General features: G+C 34.7%; 2 protein-coding genes across 2 annotated transcripts in view; both read left to right on the top strand.

Moving 5' to 3' along the window:
- Positions 1-17,950, top strand: part of ChAT (Choline acetyltransferase) — a 31,084-nt gene extending 13,134 nt beyond the window's left edge. Inside the window, exons 2-4 of the mRNA XM_088038441.1 lie at positions 1,977-2,065; positions 12,337-12,534; positions 14,327-17,950. Coding sequence (XP_087894567.1) covers positions 12,382-12,534; positions 14,327-16,027 — 1,854 coding nt within the window. The 5' untranslated portion in view covers positions 1,977-2,065; positions 12,337-12,381 and the 3' untranslated portion in view covers positions 16,028-17,950. The remainder of the gene's footprint in view (positions 1-1,976; positions 2,066-12,336; positions 12,535-14,326) is intronic.
- Positions 17,951-19,198: 1,248 nt separating this feature from the next.
- Bug22 (cilia- and flagella-associated protein 20) lies at positions 19,199-20,061 on the top strand. The gene is made up of 2 exons (XM_088038547.1): positions 19,199-19,574; positions 19,625-20,061. Exons 1-2 carry the CDS (start codon positions 19,299-19,301, stop codon positions 19,943-19,945), a joined length of 597 nt encoding a protein of 198 aa, XP_087894673.1. The 5' UTR covers positions 19,199-19,298; the 3' UTR covers positions 19,946-20,061.
- The last annotated feature ends 792 nt before the right edge of the window (positions 20,062-20,853 follow it).

Here is a 20,853-nt window from a genome sequence, read left to right on the forward strand (position 1 = left end):
CCTACATCCCCAGATTATGGCTCTGCTCAGATCTGATCTTGAACCGGATCTTGAACAATGCGAAGCATTTTGCCTTACTGATCCAACAACCCATATAAAGGCTGTGTCCTGTTCCTGTCCGTCGGGAGACTGGATAATGACATGCCAGGCGACGAATCGATATGTTTTTACTTTTTTTTACAGGCGACAAATAAAAATTTTGAACTTTTAAAGGGGAACATGCGTAAAGTGTCCAATTACTTCCAACGCAGACCTGAAAGCAATTAGCGAAAGTTAGGGAAAGCGTTGTAATGGTGCAAGTTGTTTCAAACAAAGGCTGAACATGAGTGCTGTTATCTGAGCTGATCGAGTGCAGGGCAAAATCCTTGGGGAACTTCGCATGGAGACAAGTTTTCCAGCCCCTGAATGCCCAGGGCGCTAAGCTAAGGGATACGGAAAATACCATTCCAGAAAGAAAACATTAAACTGTTTTTGTTTTATTATCAAGATAATGTGTCATTGTGTTAGTGTAAAACTTTCCTTTAAACTATAAAGGAAAGTATAAAAATAGAAATAGTGAACAGAGCTTGTTATAATCTGAACAAAGTCGAGTTTCAATTCGCTTTGTGTTATAGAACTTTGTTACCCCAAGCAAATAAAGAAATGTTAATAGCGCTCTCCGAAGTTGCAGTCATTATCCTGCAAACACACGTTAACCTTAATTGCGAAGCCCTTGAAACTCGATATGAAAAAGAAATCTCTCAATTTTCCATCCAACTTTTTCTTGTTCTTTTAATCTAAGCCGTTGCAAGGAACCTGATATTTTTTTCGTTTAGCGACCGACTTATCTGAACTGGTGGCGGTAGAAAGGGATTTGTTAGGGATAAAGCCGCGCCTTAAATTGGCTCCAATATAAGGGCACAGTGAGGTGAGAGACGTCGATCGATATTCCCGTAAATCCTGCTGCGAAAGGCAAGCGATGGTCTTGCAGGAACAAGAGCGTGCATCAAGAACAAGAATCCTGCAGGCTCGTTGATGATTATCTGCCAAGTTGTTTTTCGTCCTTGTTCGTCCCCCGAAGACATCAACCCTCCCAGTCCTGTTCTGTTTCCTTTGTGTGCAGACAAAGTTAGCGTTGGGAACTTTTTAGCCGGATTCTCCGGGGATTTACCTCGGTTGGTATACGTGAGGCGCGAGCAAATAAAAGAAATGCCTCGGTTGCATTTGAACGAGTTTTATGCGACGCGGCAGTGCTCCCTCTTTCAAGGGCGTAATCCCGCGGAATAATTGTTTTATTTAATTTTGGATCGGAACCGATTCGGACAAATCTCACGCCGCGCCGATTTAAACGATTATTTTTTTCAGTTCTCAATTGGTTTTCCGAAAAAACTGTCACCGCAAAAAATCGAGCGAATCCAATCAAGCACTCTCATCCCGAAGAAACTTGGGTCTGCGTGATGTATCTAGCTAATCTCCCGGTTCTATTTGGGGTGTCTGTCCCCAAGCATCCTCGCCTGATTGCTTTGTCAGGTTACTTTATTGTCACTAGTCGCCACATTCCCACCTCCATTTTCCCATTTTTATCGATCCATGATTTGCATTTCTTATCCCAAACCCCCGCAACCTTTGAACACGAAAATGGCAAAGTTCACTAAATAAATCGTTATACTTTAAACTTTAGGGGATGAACATGAGGACGCAGCTGACACCCGTATTTATAACAAGATTATTAGGCCGGGTAAACATCGAAAGGACAAGCTCATCCCAATAAACGTCAAAGCTTAACACGACTATAAATCAGGACCAAGGATGGCAGTTAACAGCAATTAAACGCACCCCGCAGGATTAACGCGATTATAAGTGGCTCTGGTGCCACAACGATGTTACGAATGCAAAGGAATGACTGCAACTTCATTAATTACCCTCGTAATAGCACGAAAATGGGGATGATATAGGCAGTGAGGTGTGGGTTTTCATTTTTCTTCATTTTGTTGCAGGATGGCGCGACTCCCTTCTGGCTTTGCCCAAGAAGTGGCTTTCCGGGACGTCCTTGGTGCACACAAATTCGACAACGGCTAACACTCAGGTAAGAACTTTATTACTCATATCAAGTACAAAGTACCTTTTGGAACAAAGACAGAATGAGCACTTCAAGACGATATAAACTTTTATTGTCTGTTAAGCGTAGCTTTATCACCTATCAAATTATATTTATACTGACTTGAACTTTTGAAGTAATCAGTTTTAATACTCCTCAATGGTAAAACTAATTTTTACATCTGTCATAAATCAATTTCTGTATAACTATTGTAAATAATGCAGTTTTCAGAACACTCAGCTAATAAACACAAAAATAACAGATAATCCTGTTGTAGGTGTACCATCGGGAATAAGAGCTTGTCACTGTAATTACTCCCTTTTCGTTTAATCAATTTGCCGCTTGCCAAAATATTTAAATAATGAATTAACCAATTAGCGCACCTACGTCGCTCATTCCCTAGAGATCCAAATGTCAACTTCAAAGAATAAATTTCAACGTAAATATAATTTTGCTTGATTTTATACAACCAAAAGTAAATCTCAAAACATATTTACCTTTGCAAATAAATTTTATGTTGTCAAAAAACTTATTTACTGGTGTATAATAATAATAACACTACGCAACAAATTTTATTGATGAAGATTCCTAAAATGCATTATTCTGGGTTGCATCTGCATTTTTAAAACTTACTATGAGTCTAGAAATTACGATTGGGTAATTAATAGCATTGATTTTTTAATGAAATCTCGAAACAATTACAAGAAATTTTAATTTTTTAGAAAATTTATTTAGGTTTTTTGTTCTGTAACTTCTAAACGATAATAAATAGCAATGGATTTGTCAGCGCCACAAAGAGACAAAATCTGCTCAGTCTTTTTTAATGTTGCATTACAATAAAAAATCGATGTAATTTAGATTTATTTGAAAAATTGCATATAAAAATCAATAAAATCTAAGATTTTTGGAACGTAAAACCAGTTTTCCAATTGAATCGCTGAAAGGCTTATTGAATTGACTTTTTTTAAACACTGTCTAGCAATTCCATAACTTTTGCAAATTTTTAAGAAAAACTTAAAAAATTAAATTTTCGGACTTCAGATTCGGAATTAGGAGGCTATCCACTTCAGAAATGACTTTCAAATTCTCCGGTACAAATCTTTCCCAAAATTTCTTGACTAGTGTAATAAATCAAATAAATAATTTAAAATAAAAAAAATATATAAACATCGCAAAAATTGCATTACTAAATTCGTATTGAAAAGCTCAAACAAAGAACTATCGTAGGAATGAAAAATGTCGTAGGAATTCCATGAGAATCCAGAATATCTAAAAGTGTTCAACATTTACAACAAAGACTTCAAAAAATAAATAATCTAAAATAAATATGATAATGTTAAGAAATGTATTAAAAGGGTACGAAAGAAACTTGAAAAAATTCTAAAAAATTTAGAATGTTTATAAAATATGTAGAGATTCGGAAAGTTAAAAAAATGGAAAAACTATAACTCGAAAAGACTATTCAAAGTCTAAACTACTCTGAAAGAGCAAACAGGTCAAAAATAAAATTAGAATAAATTGGAACTGAGATGTCGTTTATTTTTAAGGTGTAAATTAACAGGATCTGCTTTCTTCCATATTGTAGAACGTAATAATTTACAACAAAAAGGCTTTTCTTTCAAATTTATTCAATTAAAATCGAAAGAAATCGAGCTGTAGGTACAAAGAATTCAGGAGATCAAACGACTCTTTTAAGGTTTCCATCCGCTCCAATCGAAAAATTGTGATAGTGGAAAGATTTTAAATATAATGTTCTTTACATTATAGAAAATACAAATATGTAATAAGAGAACAAGAAATAATAATAAAGAGTAGTCCGTATTTAGAATAAAATCAAGAATTTGTTGTCAAACGTGAAAGCGATATAATAAATTATTATAATATAATATGAAATTAATTTAAAATTGACACAAAATCATTACTCCAACATCATTTTAAGATTTCAAATTTTCAAAATAAATTAAATTTTTTATTTTTGGATGTCTGAACTTAGAATGACGTGGAATAAGTGTGGAACGTATCTAAAATTGTAAAATCTAAGACTTTGTAACTCTTGATATCCTCGTACACGTTTCCACCTGTCCTGTCCAAGTCTTGAATGAAATTGTTTCCAATCGAATTCTTAAGCTGGATCTGCAACGAAAGAAATGCGTGCCAGGAATTCATAGGTTTATACAGTTGACGCGTGCACAAAGCACCACTTTATTGATCGACGTTGTCCCTCGTCTACCTGCCGCACCGTGACCTCACCGCAGAGTTAATTTAAAGGCTATTTTAGGAACGATAGAGTTTCCAATTATAAGAAAACATTTTGCTCAACTCATTATAACCTTTGAAATTAGGCGTTTTTGCGGTGATTTAATACGTTCTCTATCAAAGATCATCCCAATTCCCCGGAAGATTTAGCTTAATTGCTGTTGCAAATATCGCGATTTTTCATTAATATTATCTTAGTGATATAAGCCTTGGCGTGTCAGGGTTCCATCCCATTGTGTTCGGTGTATTATACCACCAGTGAGTTCACAGAGGGTTCAACTCCCCTGCTTTATGCCCTGCAGTGTAGCGTTATAATAGCATCCGTCTAAATTTGCATTGTGAATTAATTAATAATACACCTACGTTCTACCAAAGCACATAGAAACTGAGGGTTGGATTCCACCCCTTTTCACTTGATCCTGATGGTTTTTAAATTGTCTAGAGCTCGATACAGTTCTTCAATAGGTGACACGCCCGTTGCAGACCTGTGACCTGCTGTGAAGAAATACAGGGTGGAACAATGACAAAGAATACAGAACTGGATTACGTGGAAATAGAATGTCAAGTGCAGGAGGCGCGTACAATATCTTGTCGCTAAGCCATTAGCATGAACCTTGGATTCCCTCCATGATGAATCTCAGCAAAACTCTGTATTTCGATAATCTGTAAGCCGACGAAAAAGTACGATCGCGACATCCCCAGAGACATCAAATATGTAGATGGCATTTTCGTGTTTCATATTCCCGTGGGTGTCCTCAGTGATGATCCCGCACAACCAAATATTATCAAAAAAATAAAGAACCTCGATGTGAATACTTATTAGAGAAATTCTAATTTTCAACGTCAGAATGCTTTCTACGTTATTGCACCTGGTAATCCTGTCATGCCACGTCAAATCTTCCAAAGGGCCTCATTGCGAGAAATCCAGATATGGAATCAATCGGATGATTGAGAGCTAAGACGCGGATCTTTGTCGGTGAACCAAAAGTGGAAGGCTTCACTTTATTAGATCTGACAGTAACTCACTTTAGTGCCAGCATCATGTAACTGCCAATTCCACTCGTTGATCAGGACGATGGCTGATCCACACCGAAAAAGAACGCATTTTTGCAACAAAACCAAAAAGGCTTCATCAAAAGAAATTATTAAATTATTTTTAATTTAAGTTGCCAAAAATCTGTATGAAGACTTCATTTGAATAGAAATGTAGAACCTTTGTCATTGTAAGAATATAAATGAATTATTCTTAGAGTCTAAAACATTTTACTCGGTAATTACGCTATGCAAATCACATGACCGGAAATAATAACTCTGCTTCAAGGAATATTGTTTCATTTAAAAAAATTGCATTGTCGATTCTAACAAAGGTCTGATTGTGAGACTAATTGAAAACATGCACTCAGTGAACAAAAACAGAATTCATCCCTTTGTACATTTTTTCAAATGTATATATTATATTATTTTTAATAATTTAGCTCGCACTAAAACAGTCCGTTGTTTTATTATTTAATTCGAATGAAGCTACTGTAAAGAAATCCACATAATTTACATCTGAAAACTTCGTTTCTATCTCCACCCTCTGCCTTCGTTTCCTTTTAGCACCGATTCGAATTTTGCTCCCAATTTTCTTAATAGATTAAAAATTGGGGAGCAAATAGGATTCACGGTTCGTTATCCTTGGATGTCTGTATCGTCCTGGCTTATCGATTTTATGGCTGTTTTAACTCCCCCCCCCTAAAAAATTTCTAAGAAAAATTGTAATTTTTGCGTCTGATTAAAATGAAGATGAAAACTTTCCGCCGAAAGTAGCTTTTCCCGTTGAATTCTGTTGACACCTTTAGGGTAAACTCGGTGTACAGTTGCGGCTGCCAGACACGTGTTCTCGTTACGACCCTTCACATGGGGATTTCCCCACAATGTTGGACTGAGTTTGTCATTAATTAACCTTTCCGCTGATAGGCATCGTATTATACAAAGAATATTCGAAATTCGATAAAGTGGTGATTGGTAGACATAAAGAGACAATGACTCAAAAACACCTGCTACAACATATAATTTCTCAGACACCCCACAAAGATCTCATCCCCTAAATTCATGGGGAGCAAAATATGTAATGCATAAGTTCGCGTCCTCATTTTTCATGCATCTCAGGTTTCGATAACATGATATGTAAGGGAAGAAAATTCTTGTTTTGTTAACAAAGTGGTAATGTTCGAGAGGAGTAATAAATTATAAATTGTTTCATTTAATGCAGTTTCCTGTAGGTATAGAATTTAACGAGGGGTAGCTTTCAGCGAACCGAAAATATAATGGGGACACTGCGTCATTATGAAAACAAGCACCTACATTCCGGGGAAAAAGCAGGGAAGTCTTGCAATGAATTATATATAAAGGTAGAGGAATCAACTAAAAATAACTCAAAGAGATCGATTGTCGTAAAATATGTAACAACTTCATTCAGAGAACATAATAGCTAATCACATTTTCATGTTTTCTAAGTTAAAATTGTTGCTCATTTCAGAAACCTGAAAACGACCTAAAATTGAAAAAACACCTTTAAAACGTTCACGTGTAATAAATTACTTTGCACACAAAATGTCAGGTATTGGTCAAGACAGCTGCCGCTGGATACCAATATAAAATTTATTGCCAGCAATAAATCGTATGATGTAACAAAGAGGATTCTGTACAGAAATTGCTGAACACAAAATACCGGAAGATTTAAAAAATTTACAAAACTTGCAACATGAAAAACGTGTCAGTAAATTTCCAACTGCAGTTTTCTCTTTAAAGTTGTGACACCGGATTCCTGCCGTTTTGGTCATATTTTTCTTGCTAGCTAAAACGCATCATCTTGAGGCGAAATTGCAGAATAAATATTGCACCGAGACAAAGCGGCTGCAACAATATTTCCCCATTTACTGACTTATTACCCTCTCAAGAAGCGCACTTGAATAAGCCTGAAACAAAAGAAAAATCCTCGGGGACATTTATATTTAATTTCAATATGTTCAAGCGCCTTTGAACTAAAAACAATTTCCATCAAAACTCGAGCACTCCGCTGTATCATTTAAACCAAATAACATGAAGCTCACCCACGCACTTCAAATTTCAAATCACCTAAAATTAGCGTCATCAACCATTTAATCAGACACACAGCATCCCCACATCATGCGCTTTAATTTCACGGTCCTCTAGTCTACAATTTCACCCCGTTACATAAACTCGAAAGCATCCCAACTCAGGTGAGAGGGATGCTTCGCCGCCACTGCATCTGGTCGATACAAACAGTATTGTGATCGTCTTTGTAACCGGTCGTGGCGAAGTCGTCTACGTACCGTTTTTAACTGGTGAAAATGAAGATAAAAGCCACCCTTCGGTTCACTTTCTGCACCTTCCATAGTGGACTCCTGCTTTGCACCGGGCCACGACCCCTGTCTACTCTCACGGTGCGCTCTATATTTCATTCCGATCGATAACGATGCTCATGTAATATAAATGTGTACAGTCCGCCACATTTTGTAAGCTTTGCGCTTTGAACGGGCTTATTTTTAAGCTAAATAAGCTCTCTTTACGTGCTTTCACAAATTGCTGGCCACGCTGTGAAAACGGTTTTACGTCTTGAATTTAAACGAAATAATGGCAGCGAGAACAAAATTGATTAGTTCGGAAAAAGTAAACTCAAATAAGTACAAAAATCGTCTTGCTCTTTGAATGTAGCTGAGCCGTAGGCTTATCCAGTTCTTATCTCTTCTTTCTCGTTGATTAAACGAAGCCCCCAAAACAAATTTCAAATAATTACTTAACTTAACGGCCCAACTTCCATTTACTCGTGCAATATTGTAAAATCTAAGTTCAGTTCGGTAAAACTTTGTAAAAGCTCGGTCTCCTATCTACATTCAAACCCAAGATTCGCACTCTCAGGCATGAATTTTAAATGTGGGCTAGAAGTCTATTAAAGTCGGCTACATTCAGCTTATAAAAGAAGTTTGCGAAGAAATAATTCAAATATGAATATTTAACGTGAAGATTTTGGCGAAAAAGCAATGTGGCAAAAAATGTTGTGAATTCGTTTATTAAAATTCTTCTCCGACGCGCGAAAGATAATATCTGCTTTTTATTTCTAATTAACCAACTGTAAAACACTGATTTTATCTCAAACTTATTTATATCCAATTGTAGGTGGTGTTGTCTGTTTCCATAACCACTGTTAATAATATAATTAGATAAAGTAACATTTGACACTTCACCTTTCACACTCATAAGAGTGTTCCTACACTTTTACAGAAAAACGGTGACTAATTGGTCAATTAGAACGTAATTGCTGCAAGAATTAGATATTCGTGTTTGTTTCGCTAATCATTTTATTCCAAGTGGGACAATTAATTAATAGATATTATTATTTTAAAAATATTTGTGTCATTGCTGTCATAAATATTCACAACTGTATTGACATTGGCTGCATATTTGCTTAGATCAATAAAAATAGTTCAATACCAGGAACTCGTAAATTATTCAGTTGAACTTGACCAAGGCTGCAAAACATTATTTTTTATCGAGAAATTCTGTTGTTCAAAAATCAGTAAAATTAAAAATTTAAACTATTGGGCTTTTCTAAAAGTAACTTAAATTTTGGAATGTCAAAAGTGGTTTATTTTATTAGGTATATATTTTAATTAAATTTTGTATAATTCAATTTCCTAAATTTAGAAATTAAAACTTCTAAATTCTAACAAACTGCTTAAATCTTTTCATATTTATTTTAAATTTCAAGATTAATAATAATGTTACATTTTAAATTCTGTTAGTCTCAAGAACGATCCATATTCTTTAGATTCTGAAACCAATTCTCAAAACCTAAACTCCAACAAACTTCTAAAAAATTCATACAAACTTTATTTTCTCTAATTTAAAGTTTCTAGAATTCAAATTCACTTACATTACTTGTTGATGTCTGGTGTTCTCAAAGACAAAATTCTCAGCGTACTGAGATACCAAAGAGGATTTAAAATTCCACTTTTTGTATAAAATATCCCTCAATTTTTTAGATAAAAACACATTATTACAACTAATATTATAAAAAATTCTTGTAAAATTGAGATTCTAAATTCACAAACCCTAAAATTCTAGAATAATTTTTTTTTCTTGCATTTTCAGAGAATTTATAAATTTAGATTTCTGAGTTTGTAAGAGTTAATTCCTATATTGTACTAAATTCATTGTGTTTAATTACAAATTTTCAGAATAGGGGGTTAAAATCTTGAGATCTCAAGCTCCCTTATTGTTCAGGCAATTAATTTTTTTTGTCTGATTGTATAATAATTTGTTCTCGGTTATTCCTTTTTGGTTATATTTTATCTTTTTTATATTATATTTTGTTCTAGAAAATCAATTTCGACGTAAATAGCCCGTGATTGGGGTATTGTGTGTGTTGCCAACATAAAATAACAGTATTATTTTTGTACCTTACTAAAAAAGAATTTATTTTTATAAAGCTTCAGTATTTTAAGACACTTATCAACTAAGTTGTCGAGGTAAATTTCCATTCTTATTTCTCACCTGAGCGATCAAAGTAAAACTAAAATTACTAGAAGAAACTTAATAAAGCTGCTACATTGTTCAGTTTAAGTTTCTAATAACGACTAACTAAAAGAGCTGAAGTTCTAAAAGTTTATTAAGGTACTTCAGAACAATTTTAATGAAAAATGACTCGCGTTCCGAATTCTCATATGCAGCAAAATTATCCACTTCACATTAAAAAAAGTGATTGTGCGTGATTACTTCGTATGTCATGCAAGTCACGCCAAGTTTCTTTCTATCGATATAACTGCCGCGTGTGGCCACTACAACTTAGGGTGGCTAGGTTAAATGAAGCAGTCGCGTGTATCCACTTCTTCCATTTTTGATATTTTTAACGATCTGTACAGGTTGTCATTCATTTTGACAAAATTCGCAATGCAGACAAACATCTCCTGATTTGAATCGATCACTGATGACTCTCTAACACGATAAGCAAACAGACTAATTGGGCTCGGTGTTGTACGAGTGATTCACGGGATGTTAATTGGTGTCTCACCCCCCTTCAACCCCTGCTCGCGTGGCTGCTTCCCTCGTCTATGAATATATGGATGATTCTGAAACTGAATTACGCGAATCGTCAAGGGTAGGTCCGTTATGGCAATCATGTGGTCGTTCAGGGTGGAAATATACGAAGTATGTGCGGATTCACACGTTAAAATGTGTGCCCGAATATCTTAGATTATGTGGAAATAAATGTGGCACGAATGGTTCAGCTGGGAGATTTCATGCATAAAAATGCTAATTTGTTAGCATATAAAAGTTTACACGTATCGTTGGCGGATTAAAATTTGTATTAAAATCTATGTTTAGCCAAAGTTGTATTCTCTGAAGACTTCCAAAAATTATACTTCAGCGTAGTTAAATAATTTTCGGTTCGGCTCCAATCTCCAATTTCATGGAGTTTACAGGATTACAATTATTTTAGTTGAAAAAAAATATAAAGTTTATAATGGCACGAAATAACATTTAATACAATAAATAATTCCTTAAAATTTTGAATTCTGGTAGTCTCAAAAACGATCCATATTCTTTAGATTCTAAAACAAATTCTCGGACACTAAACTCCAACAAACTTCTAAAAAATTCATACAATTTTATATTCTCTAATCTAAAGTTTCTAGAATTCAAGAATTGTACTTACATTACTTATGGATCTCTCGTGTTCCTAAAGACAAAATTCTCAGCGTACTGAGATACCAAAGAGGATTTTAGATTACACTTTTTGTATAAAATATCTTTCAATTTTTTAGATAAAAACACATTACAATGTATATTTTAAAAAATTCTTGTAAAATTGAGGTTCTAAATTCACAGACCCTAAAATTCTAGAATATATTTTTTTCTTGCATTTACAGAGAATTTATAAATTTACATTTCTTAGTTTGTAAGAGTTAATTCCTATATTCTACTAAATTCATTGTGTTTAATTACAAATTTTCAGAATAGGGGGTTAAAATCTTGAGATTTCAAGCTCCCTTGTTCAAGCAATTATTTTTTTTATATCGGATTGTATAATAATCTATACTTCACGATATCGTTTAGCGTTCATAAAGTCGTTCTTCATAAACAGCGTCTAAGTATAAAGTAAAACGGCCGCTTAACAGTGTTAAAAAATATAAATAAATTCATGTCAAAATACAATTTTATCTCGTTGTGTCTTCATACACACTTCTAAACTTGATAGGAGAAGCGATTTCTAAGCTTTCGACACTGTTTTAGCCACTTTCATTTTTTCATTTTATGCACAATTTAAGTTTTTTTCACTTGCATTTAAACAGCTATTATGTCTTGCAATTTTGACGTTCGTTTGACAAACTCTCAGAATTTAAATGATATTCTCAGTTTCTATCCGAAATTTTTCTAGCAGAAAATTTAACGATTACAAAGAAGCGCATCGTTGGCGATTTAAAATTTGTATCAAAATCTATGTTTAGCCAAAGTTGTATTCCCCTTCTGGGAAAAAATTATACCTCGGCGTAGTTAAATAATTTTCGGTTCGGCTCCAATCTGTAATTCCTTGGAATTTACAGGTACCTACACAATTATTTTAGTTGCAAAAAAATATTATTAAGTTTATAATGGCACCAAATAACATTTATTACAATAAATAATTCCTTGAATTTTTAAGTAATTATATTATACATGCAATGTTATAACACCGAGGTTTTGCTTTTTTGTTGGCACCCACAGACACTTACATTTTACGTAGATTAATAGCAATAAATTACAATAGTAATTTACTGCTAAATTGCAGTGATAATTTTTACTGTTAACATTAAGAAAAAATTACCATTTTCACAAATTGAGGTTACAAGGTTTCGAAATTGCATCGCTCAATCATGGCATTTATTATTTAAACTATGGAAATGTCCGATCAGATTTTATCGAGTCCTTTAACTACTAAATAATTTATTCTTTTGCAGGAAATCCCCTTACCAAAGCTCCCCATTCCTCCCCTGGAACTAACCATGACCAAATACGAATACACAATGAGACCGCTCCTGAACATTGAAGAGCAGAAGAAACTCAAGCATCTCATCGAGAAGTTTTCCGGTCCTGGTTGTTTGGGACAACAACTACAATTATACCTTTTAGACCGTCAAGAAAAGATGGATAATTGGGTACGTACCTGAAAAACATTTTACAAAAGCAAAGTCAGTGAGGACTTAATGAAAATTAAATTTGTTGCAAACTAGATTGGTGCAATTACGGAATTACGTCGTGTCAGTTTGAGCATTGAAGCGCAAGTTCCAAGGCTCCCCCAAGCCGAATTGATCTTGTTAGCTATGAAAATTGTTTGATCACCGATTCGGAAAGTAAACGTAGTATTTTCCACCCTCCTTTAACTAGTTAATACTTACCTACACTCAAACGGAAGGGTACAGACCTAAAAAAGCGAGAGTGCCGGGGCTGTTGTGTTTAATTACATTTAAGACCTTTCTATAACATTCCGCGGTTAACACACGAAGAAAGTAAGTTAAAGGTCAAGTCAATCCATCAATGGTGCTTACCACTTTTGGTAATCGTGAAGTATCAAAACCTGGCGGTTTTTTCTTGTTTGTTTCGCGTTGTTTTTCTCTCGATTTTGAAGGATAAGTGCCTGAATCCTATTACATACTTATTGTAGCTCCCTTGAAGATAATTAAAAAGCCTGACTCTCAAGTGCGTTACAAAATTTCACATTACCATGAAAGTATGAAGAGTCCGTGACCGAGCGGTTCGATACACGTCAATAACAACAGTTTGTAAACAAGTCAGATAAGTACCCACTCAAAATATTTATTCGGTTTCGAAGAAAAAAAATAATAGCAATGTTGGAGTGACTCTTGACATTAAGCAGATTTTCTGTAGTTTATGGGAAATATCTGTCTTGTCGTGACACAGCCATCAATCTACGTTTTCTAATGTCAGTGAACTTGTTATAATCCCAGAAGACCTGAAGAGCAAACAGCGCATTTCGCTGCCCCTAGAGGGATTAAAAATTATAATTGGATTGTGTAGGGATGGAGTGCTAAAATCTACATGCAAACCTACACATGAAATTCATTAATATTAAAATCAATATGATCTTTCGACCGTGTTAACCCAATTTAAAAAAAGTCATATTTTTGTTTTTTCAGCGACGTATTTCCAATAAAACCAATAATAACCAAAAACTGTGTTTTGTTTATTTATTTATTATCCGTTCCCACTTAAAAATTTAAAAATGTTTTATTACTCAAAAAGTAGCCTTTAGTTAACTCTGTGCATTCCCGTTTTTTACTTAATTCAACAAATTATCGGTAAAATTTTATTTTACGTAGAAAAAACATTGTAAGATACACGTTTAAAAACTGTATTCGTGGCTTCATTCAAGAAATAATTAGTTTTCAAACTAGTAACTTAACTGTTATTGATTCATTTTATTGCTCGAAAGCTTGAATAAACATTGTTCCATACACGGCAATCTATAAAAAGTCGTTAAAATCTTGAATGGTTTTGCATCAACAGAAAGTAATAACCACAATTCTGCAACCCGCTGCACACTTAACAACGGGGGTTGCCGCCAATCAGGGGGACGGTAGAGCACGCAAGCGTTTGTCCAAACACCAATCGAACGAAAGCCGTTGTTGCCATAAGACAATGGGGGAAATGATCCAATTGTTCCGCTAGAACAATGCGGAATTAATGCGAGAGGAGATAGTTATTTACTCCCTTTTTTAAGTCACATTCTCTCATTCTCATGGTAATGTCAGAAAAACACTTGAATTCAGAGGATCGTGCCACACCGAACTGAAGTTGTGCGGGATTTTCGATTTAATTTCTTGATAAAATATAAACTGTCAAAAAGTTTATAACAGTTTATAAAGACTGCTGAAACTGAAGTTTCCCCGGCGCCTCCACCAAATGTGCTCACAAATTTATTTTTTCCAGGCTTACAACTACTGGCTGGACGACATGTACCTCAAAAATCCCGTTCCGCTCCCGATCAATTCCAACCCTGGAATGGTGTTTCCCCCCCGGAAATTCACCACGATCTTAGATGTCGCACGTTTTACAGCACGCTTGTTAGACGCCGCTTTGGACCATAAAACCATATTAGATAAGCGACTGCTTCCGGTGGAGAAAGCAACTTCAAGAGAACCGGGGCAACCTCTATGTATGGCTCAATATTATAGAATTTTAGGGTCCTGTCGAATTCCTGGGACGAAAAAAGACTCTCAATACATCCCTCCAATTCCCAAGCCGACTGAAACGCAGTCGGAACACGTTATTGTTATCTGCAGAAGTCAACTTTATTGCGTTCCTGTCCAAGCTGCTGACAGAGGACGGCTGAGGGAAGATGAAATTTGCGCGCAACTTTTGTACATTTTAGATGATGCTCCTTGTTTGGCGAGTCCTCCTCCGGTTGGGTTGTTAACAGCTTGGAAACGACATCTTTGGGCAGAGGTGCGGGAAAACCTCGCTCTCAACGACAGAAACCGGAGAAACTTGGAATTGATAGCTAAAGCCCTTTTGGTTGTTTGTTTGGATGAGGGATTAGGAAGTGGGTTTAACTGCAGGTTACAACGAGGCGGGAAAGGTCACTCTGCTGGCGTCAGAGACGAAACGAGTTTAGCTGCGCAAATGATCCATGGAGGAGGCAGCACTTTTGATTCGGCAAACCGATGGTTCGATAAAACCATCCAACTTATAATTTCAGGAGACGGTGCTTGTGGATTATGTTACGAACACTCACAAGCGGAAGGAATAGCCGTCATACAACTGGTAGAAAAATTATGGCAGCACGCCGACGCCCAACCTCATTCTTCGGAAGTTCCAGCAGATTCGAGCCATCTACCACCTCCTGAACGCTTGGAATGGGCTTTAGTACAACGAGATTTTGCCAAGATAGAAGAAGCGGCTCTAGTCGTCGACAATTTAGTTAAAGACTTAGATTTTCAAGTCTTTAGATATACAACTTACGGTAAAGACTTCATTAAAAGTTGTAAAGTAAGTCCAGACGTCTATATTCAATTAGCTCTTCAACTAGCTTACTATCGACTTTACGGGAAGTTAACAGCGACCTATGAAAGTGCGTCTACTCGAAGATACAGATTTGGACGTGTCGACTGTATTAGATCAGCAAGTCCGGAAGCTCTCGCTTGGGCTGCCGCCATGGCTCAACCCAAAGACGACGACGAAAGTAAAAAAGTAACATTCCATTTAGTGAGCGACGAAGAAAAACTCCGTCTGTGGAAAGACGCCGTCAAGTACCAAACCTCTGAAATGGTCGACAATATTCTTGGACAGGGTATAGACATCCACTTGTTGGGTTTACGGGAAGCTGCAAGAGAAACTTCACCGACTGCTGCACACCCACTGCCAGACTTATTTACTGATTACACTTATAAATTAGCTAACAAATTTTTACTTAGTACTAGTCAAGTTGCAACTTGTTCTGATAGCTTCATGGGATATGGACCAGTGGAGTCGGATGGATACGGAGCATCGTACAATCCCAAATCTGACCATATCATATTTTGTTTATCAGCGTTTTGGTCGTCGGAAATTACCAGTACTTCGAGATTTGCACAAGCTTTAGAAGAAAGTTTAAATTTAATGCAAGCTTTACTTACGAGACCCACGACTTAAGGGTAAAGTAGTTTTAAGAAACCATGAATTTGACAAGAAAACGAAAGACAAGAAGCAGAAAAATTGACGATTAACATATCAAACGGTTTTGTTACTAGGACTACTGGTTTTGTTAACAATAGCTTTTGGTTAAGAATTACCACTGAATCTATAGCGTGCTCTCATTTTGCTGCAATTCATTGAATGACAAAGATTGGTGTAATGGCTTAAGGTTAGCCATTGGTGAGAAAACCAAGAACTATAGGAATTTAATTAAACTAGTAAGTACACGTGTATTAGATCTGCTTTCAGAAGTCTTTTGCGTTTGCTAGTTAGGCTGTTTAGATAGTAAGTACTTTCAATATTATAGTTTTTCAGATTTTATTAGAAGCTATTTTCATATTTTCCCTGTTGATTTATAGCTCAGTTTATCGTTGTTAACTTAAAATTTTATCACTTGTTAGTAATTTTAAACTAGTATAAATAATAATAATAATAAATTGAGTATATTAGCCCTACGATTACACGGAAGTGAAAATTTGATTAGTTAAAAGTAAGAAGGAAAAAAGCAGAAAAAGTTAACATGGAGAAAACACTTAACTTGTTTTCTTCTTTGCGTTTTATCAAATTATATGAATACATATTAAAAAAAATCGTCTTAAATACTTGAAATATTGATTTATAAAGTGTTAAAATATATCCTGTTCATATTTCTATGGTTTAAAAGCTTTGTTGTTAAAATAGTATACTGTATTAATTGTATGTAAAGTGTGTTTTTTTTTACCTACGCCTGCATGTTCGTTGCACACTGTTATGACTTTATGTAAAAACGCTTTGATATAAAGATATTGTAGCTGTAAAAACAATAATCATTTATTAATTATAAATTAAACAATGGCCTTAAAATGGCATATCACTACGTCTGTCAATCTAGCTAAAAATTGTATTCAATTTATTGTAAAATATACTTGTTATAAAATACACACGTTAGATTATAGAAGCTGTTTTGTATGTGGCGTTCATGTATGTAAAACGATTATTTTTTAAAACAATGATTTGAAAGAAAGAAGAAGTCCAAAAAGCATTCTTCATATAATGTAGGTTCCTATAATTTTATTTATCATGTAAATAGATTACATAGAAAAGTCGTGTATTAGCAATATGAAATAGTATATATTTTTTCCACGTAGTTTCCTAATAATGTACAGGGAAATATGTAACCGACTCAAAATTTTAATTTCTCTATGTCTTCAAACATTACTTTCAACTTGCTGAATAGCTTTAACTTACATAGTTATGTTTGTTGCTTTAGATCTTTGCAACTTCGAGCCTTCTTTGCAATTGTAGTGATCAAAATTCAGAATCAAACTTTTGAGTTCAGCTTTCTTTGAGAGGGACAAGCAGAAAAAAGTGTAAATATGCCAAAGAAATAGAAGTCCTATCTTGGCTTTTGACTTCTGAGCCAAAATGCTAGTATTTTTTTGGTATAACTGTAAATATATCTTTTTTGCAACAGTTTAACAATAGAAAAATACTAAGTTAGTAAAAACGACTTGAATACTGTTGCTAATTACTATGTCCGTACTTATGACTGTCACTACATGTTATAACATTAATCTGTTGTCACTAAGCAGTGATGCCCGCACAGTATATCTTGTCCATATTTATAGACTTAGGCCAGTACGATGTAGATATTAATATAACGAGCATGTAATTGTGTTTTACACTGATTTGTTTATAGTTGTACTGTGATACATAAGCGCTTATATCTTATTTATTGAAATGTTATGCTATTGTTGGCGTTTAGTTAAGCCCTGTTAATTATTTCTTAGTTTAATGAACCAACTTTATCGAAACATATCACTTATATTTTAGAGACTGTAGATTTAAATGTCATATTGTGATAATATTTATGTGACAGCAAAATAAAACCGGAAACTCAAACACTATTTTCAAAAACCCCGTCAAGAGAGCATTCTAAACAATCTGTGTTCATAATCTCGAAAACTACGACAGATCGAAAGAAATGTTTTTCGCCATCGTTTTGTAGCCATTTTTTAGCTAAGAAATTGTTCTTAAATTTTTTGGAAAAAATACACGACCATTAAACTATGTCAAAGATTTGAAATGGATATCTCGCTTATTTTTAGACCAAAATTGAGTTATTATTAGGTCTTTTTACGCAGAATTTTACACAGATTTTAAATCACATTTTAAATTTACACATTTGTAATAAGCAGCAAATTTCTTTTACATTTCATAGCCACCCTTGATGCTAAAGTTCCTAAAAAGATATTCCGATTTTATGGTTTCCAGAGAGTGAATGGTTGCTTGTAAACCCAAAACCGCAAAATCCATAAATGAGGTAAAAATCCAGTAAGCAGATGGGGACGACCTGTAATAAAAAAAAAACTCATTTCTTGCGAGGTTGAGACTTTTACAATGTTGCCTGGCCCCTGAAATCGTGAAATTATTTTTGAAGCTAATCACCTAACTACAATAGACTCGTTAATTTGAAGTTTTTTCCAGGTTCCCTCGATTTCTATCGATAAATTGAAACATTTCAATGTAATTTGGTCCCCTCGTTAATTTGAAATAAAATCGAGAACTTTTTTCCCGCCAACATTCTATAATTTGAATTTTCCTCTCCCGAACTCTCGTTAATTTGAAGTCCCTCGCGTGGGGGGACAAGAAAAACAGAAAACTTCTGATCAAGCCATTCTTAAAAATTCCATTGCAGCTTTAAAATCAGATTTTTTTTACTCTTTTAATAAAAGATTCTTGGAAGTATTGTCGTAGCATATATCTGTTTCACCAGAAGAATTCAAAGCTTACAAAACATAAGTTTTACGATATTTCTTTAAAGTGGAGTTATTGAACTTTACGCTCTGTTCTATGATTGGTTTGTATATTCTGACTATTGTTTGTTTGCCTTTAAACTCTCGTTTTTCTGAATCTTTTCCACCCTTTCTCTCGATTTTTTGAATCACACTATATTTTGAACTCTCGATTATTTGAACTTTTTGTCAGGTCTCTTGAATTTCAAATTATCGAGTCCACTGTATCATAAAATTGGAATGTCTTTTTAGAAACTTTATAAACATTTATAAACACCTTGTAGTTCTACTAACCTTGGAAGAAAAAATATTGCGTCTCCATCTAGTGGTCAACTGTAAGTTTAGAAATATTACAGGAAACTAACCACAACTGTCAAAACGTTTGTTTATATTGCAATTTCCTAACCTCTTGGTTGTTTCGTTGGTCATGATTATCTTAAAATTCCGTTGTGATAATGTTTAAAAATACATTCCAAAGTGGTTTTCTATCAATTTTGTACAGTATCGGCAGTAAGCCCCTCCAAATTTGGGACAAGAAGGTGAAAAATGGTCACATCAAAAGAATTACAGATGAAGACATCCAGTCTCTAGTCCTTGAAGTCGTTGGCTGTAATGTTAGCACCACTTACATTACCTGTCCGGCAGATCCAAGAAAAACCTTGGGAATCAAACTTCCATATCTTGTTATGATAGTCAAAAATCTGAAGAAGTATTTTACTTTTGAGGTCCAAGTAAGTTTGACTTTGGGGACGCCGGAAATCATTCTAAGACTTTGTTACAGATTTTAGATGATAAAAATGTCAGGAGAAGATTTAGAGCTAGTAATTACCAGTCAACTACAAGAGTCAAACCTTTTATTTGTACCATGCCTATGAGGTTGGATGAAGGGTGGAATCAAATTCAGTTCAATGTAGCTGATTTTACCAGACGTGCCTATGGAACAAATTACGTGGAAACTTTAAGGGTTCAAGTCCATGCCAATTGTAGAATTAGAAGGGTCTACTTCTCTGACAGATTGTATTCAGAGGATGAACTGCCTGCTGAATTTAAATTATTTTTACCTATTCAGAATAAAACAAGAACAGCTGTAGCCACACAGTAGCTTGTAAATTAGTTTGTATATCTTGTCAAATCCACTGTTTTGTATACTTTTTATTATTAAGTCGACTACGGTCATTCATTGGTATTCATTGCATAAGCAATACATTTTTATCTTACTTGGAGTGTTTTTTTGGCAACATTTCTTGGAAGCTTCCACACAAAAAGAGTATTTGTGTCGTTAGATATAAATGTTTCTAGGATCAAGGGTGGCTCTGGAATTCCTGTCATGCACTATTTTGCCGCTTTGTTTTCGTAATGAATATAACTAAAGTCCATTTTAATAAATTTGGCCGCAGCTTTAACGCATTACTCTATGGACAGAAATTGTCACTTTCACAGATTCGAGTGGTCCTAAAAAGTTCTCTGCAGTGACACATTGGTAATTTTTGAATTTTAGGAAATTCACATTTGTTCTGCGTATCATCATTCATTACTCCAACAAATCATAGTTATTTCCAACACTAAGACAATAAACCAATTATAATTGATGAATACATTGCAAGCAGGTCAGCCAGGTGTACTTACTATTTTTTGCCACTTGAATCTGTTAAACTGACAATTTTAGTCCATAGCTTACTAAGTTAGAGCTAGCGGCCAAATTTATGCAAATGGACATTATGTTAAAAATTGTTTCAAACATCACTTACGTCAATGCCGTTTCAGTTACGGTTTTGTGTCCAAGTTTTTGATTTTAGGCTTCAAACCACAAGTAGAACAGTTTTTTCAAAACTAACTTTGTTCTCTGATTGTGATTAACTAACCATATAAACGTTAGCTGAGATAATCTAAACCCACGTTTGTAATGGGCGGCTATTTTTTGACATTTCTTAGCCACCTTTGATGCTTTTCAGATGGAGAAAAAATGTATTTTAAGTTGCATAACCGTTGTCTGCATTGTGTAATTTTTTA

The sequence above is a fragment of the Gnatocerus cornutus genome, chromosome 6 (genome assembly GCF_029298725.1).
Source record: "Gnatocerus cornutus isolate USDA-ARS CGAHR chromosome 6, icGnaCorn1.1, whole genome shotgun sequence".
NCBI classification, from domain to species: domain Eukaryota; kingdom Metazoa; phylum Arthropoda; class Insecta; order Coleoptera; family Tenebrionidae; genus Gnatocerus; species Gnatocerus cornutus.

Bases quoted from the DNA above. Each gene is read 5' to 3' on its own strand.
- Bug22 (XM_088038547.1), top strand. From the start codon at position 19,299: ATGTTTAAAAATACATTCCAAAGTGGTTTTCTATCAATTTTGTACAGT. The intron at 19,575-19,624 runs GTAAGTTTGACT...ACTTTGTTACAG, and splicing joins ATTTTACTTTTGAGGTCCAA to ATTTTAGATGATAAAAATGT.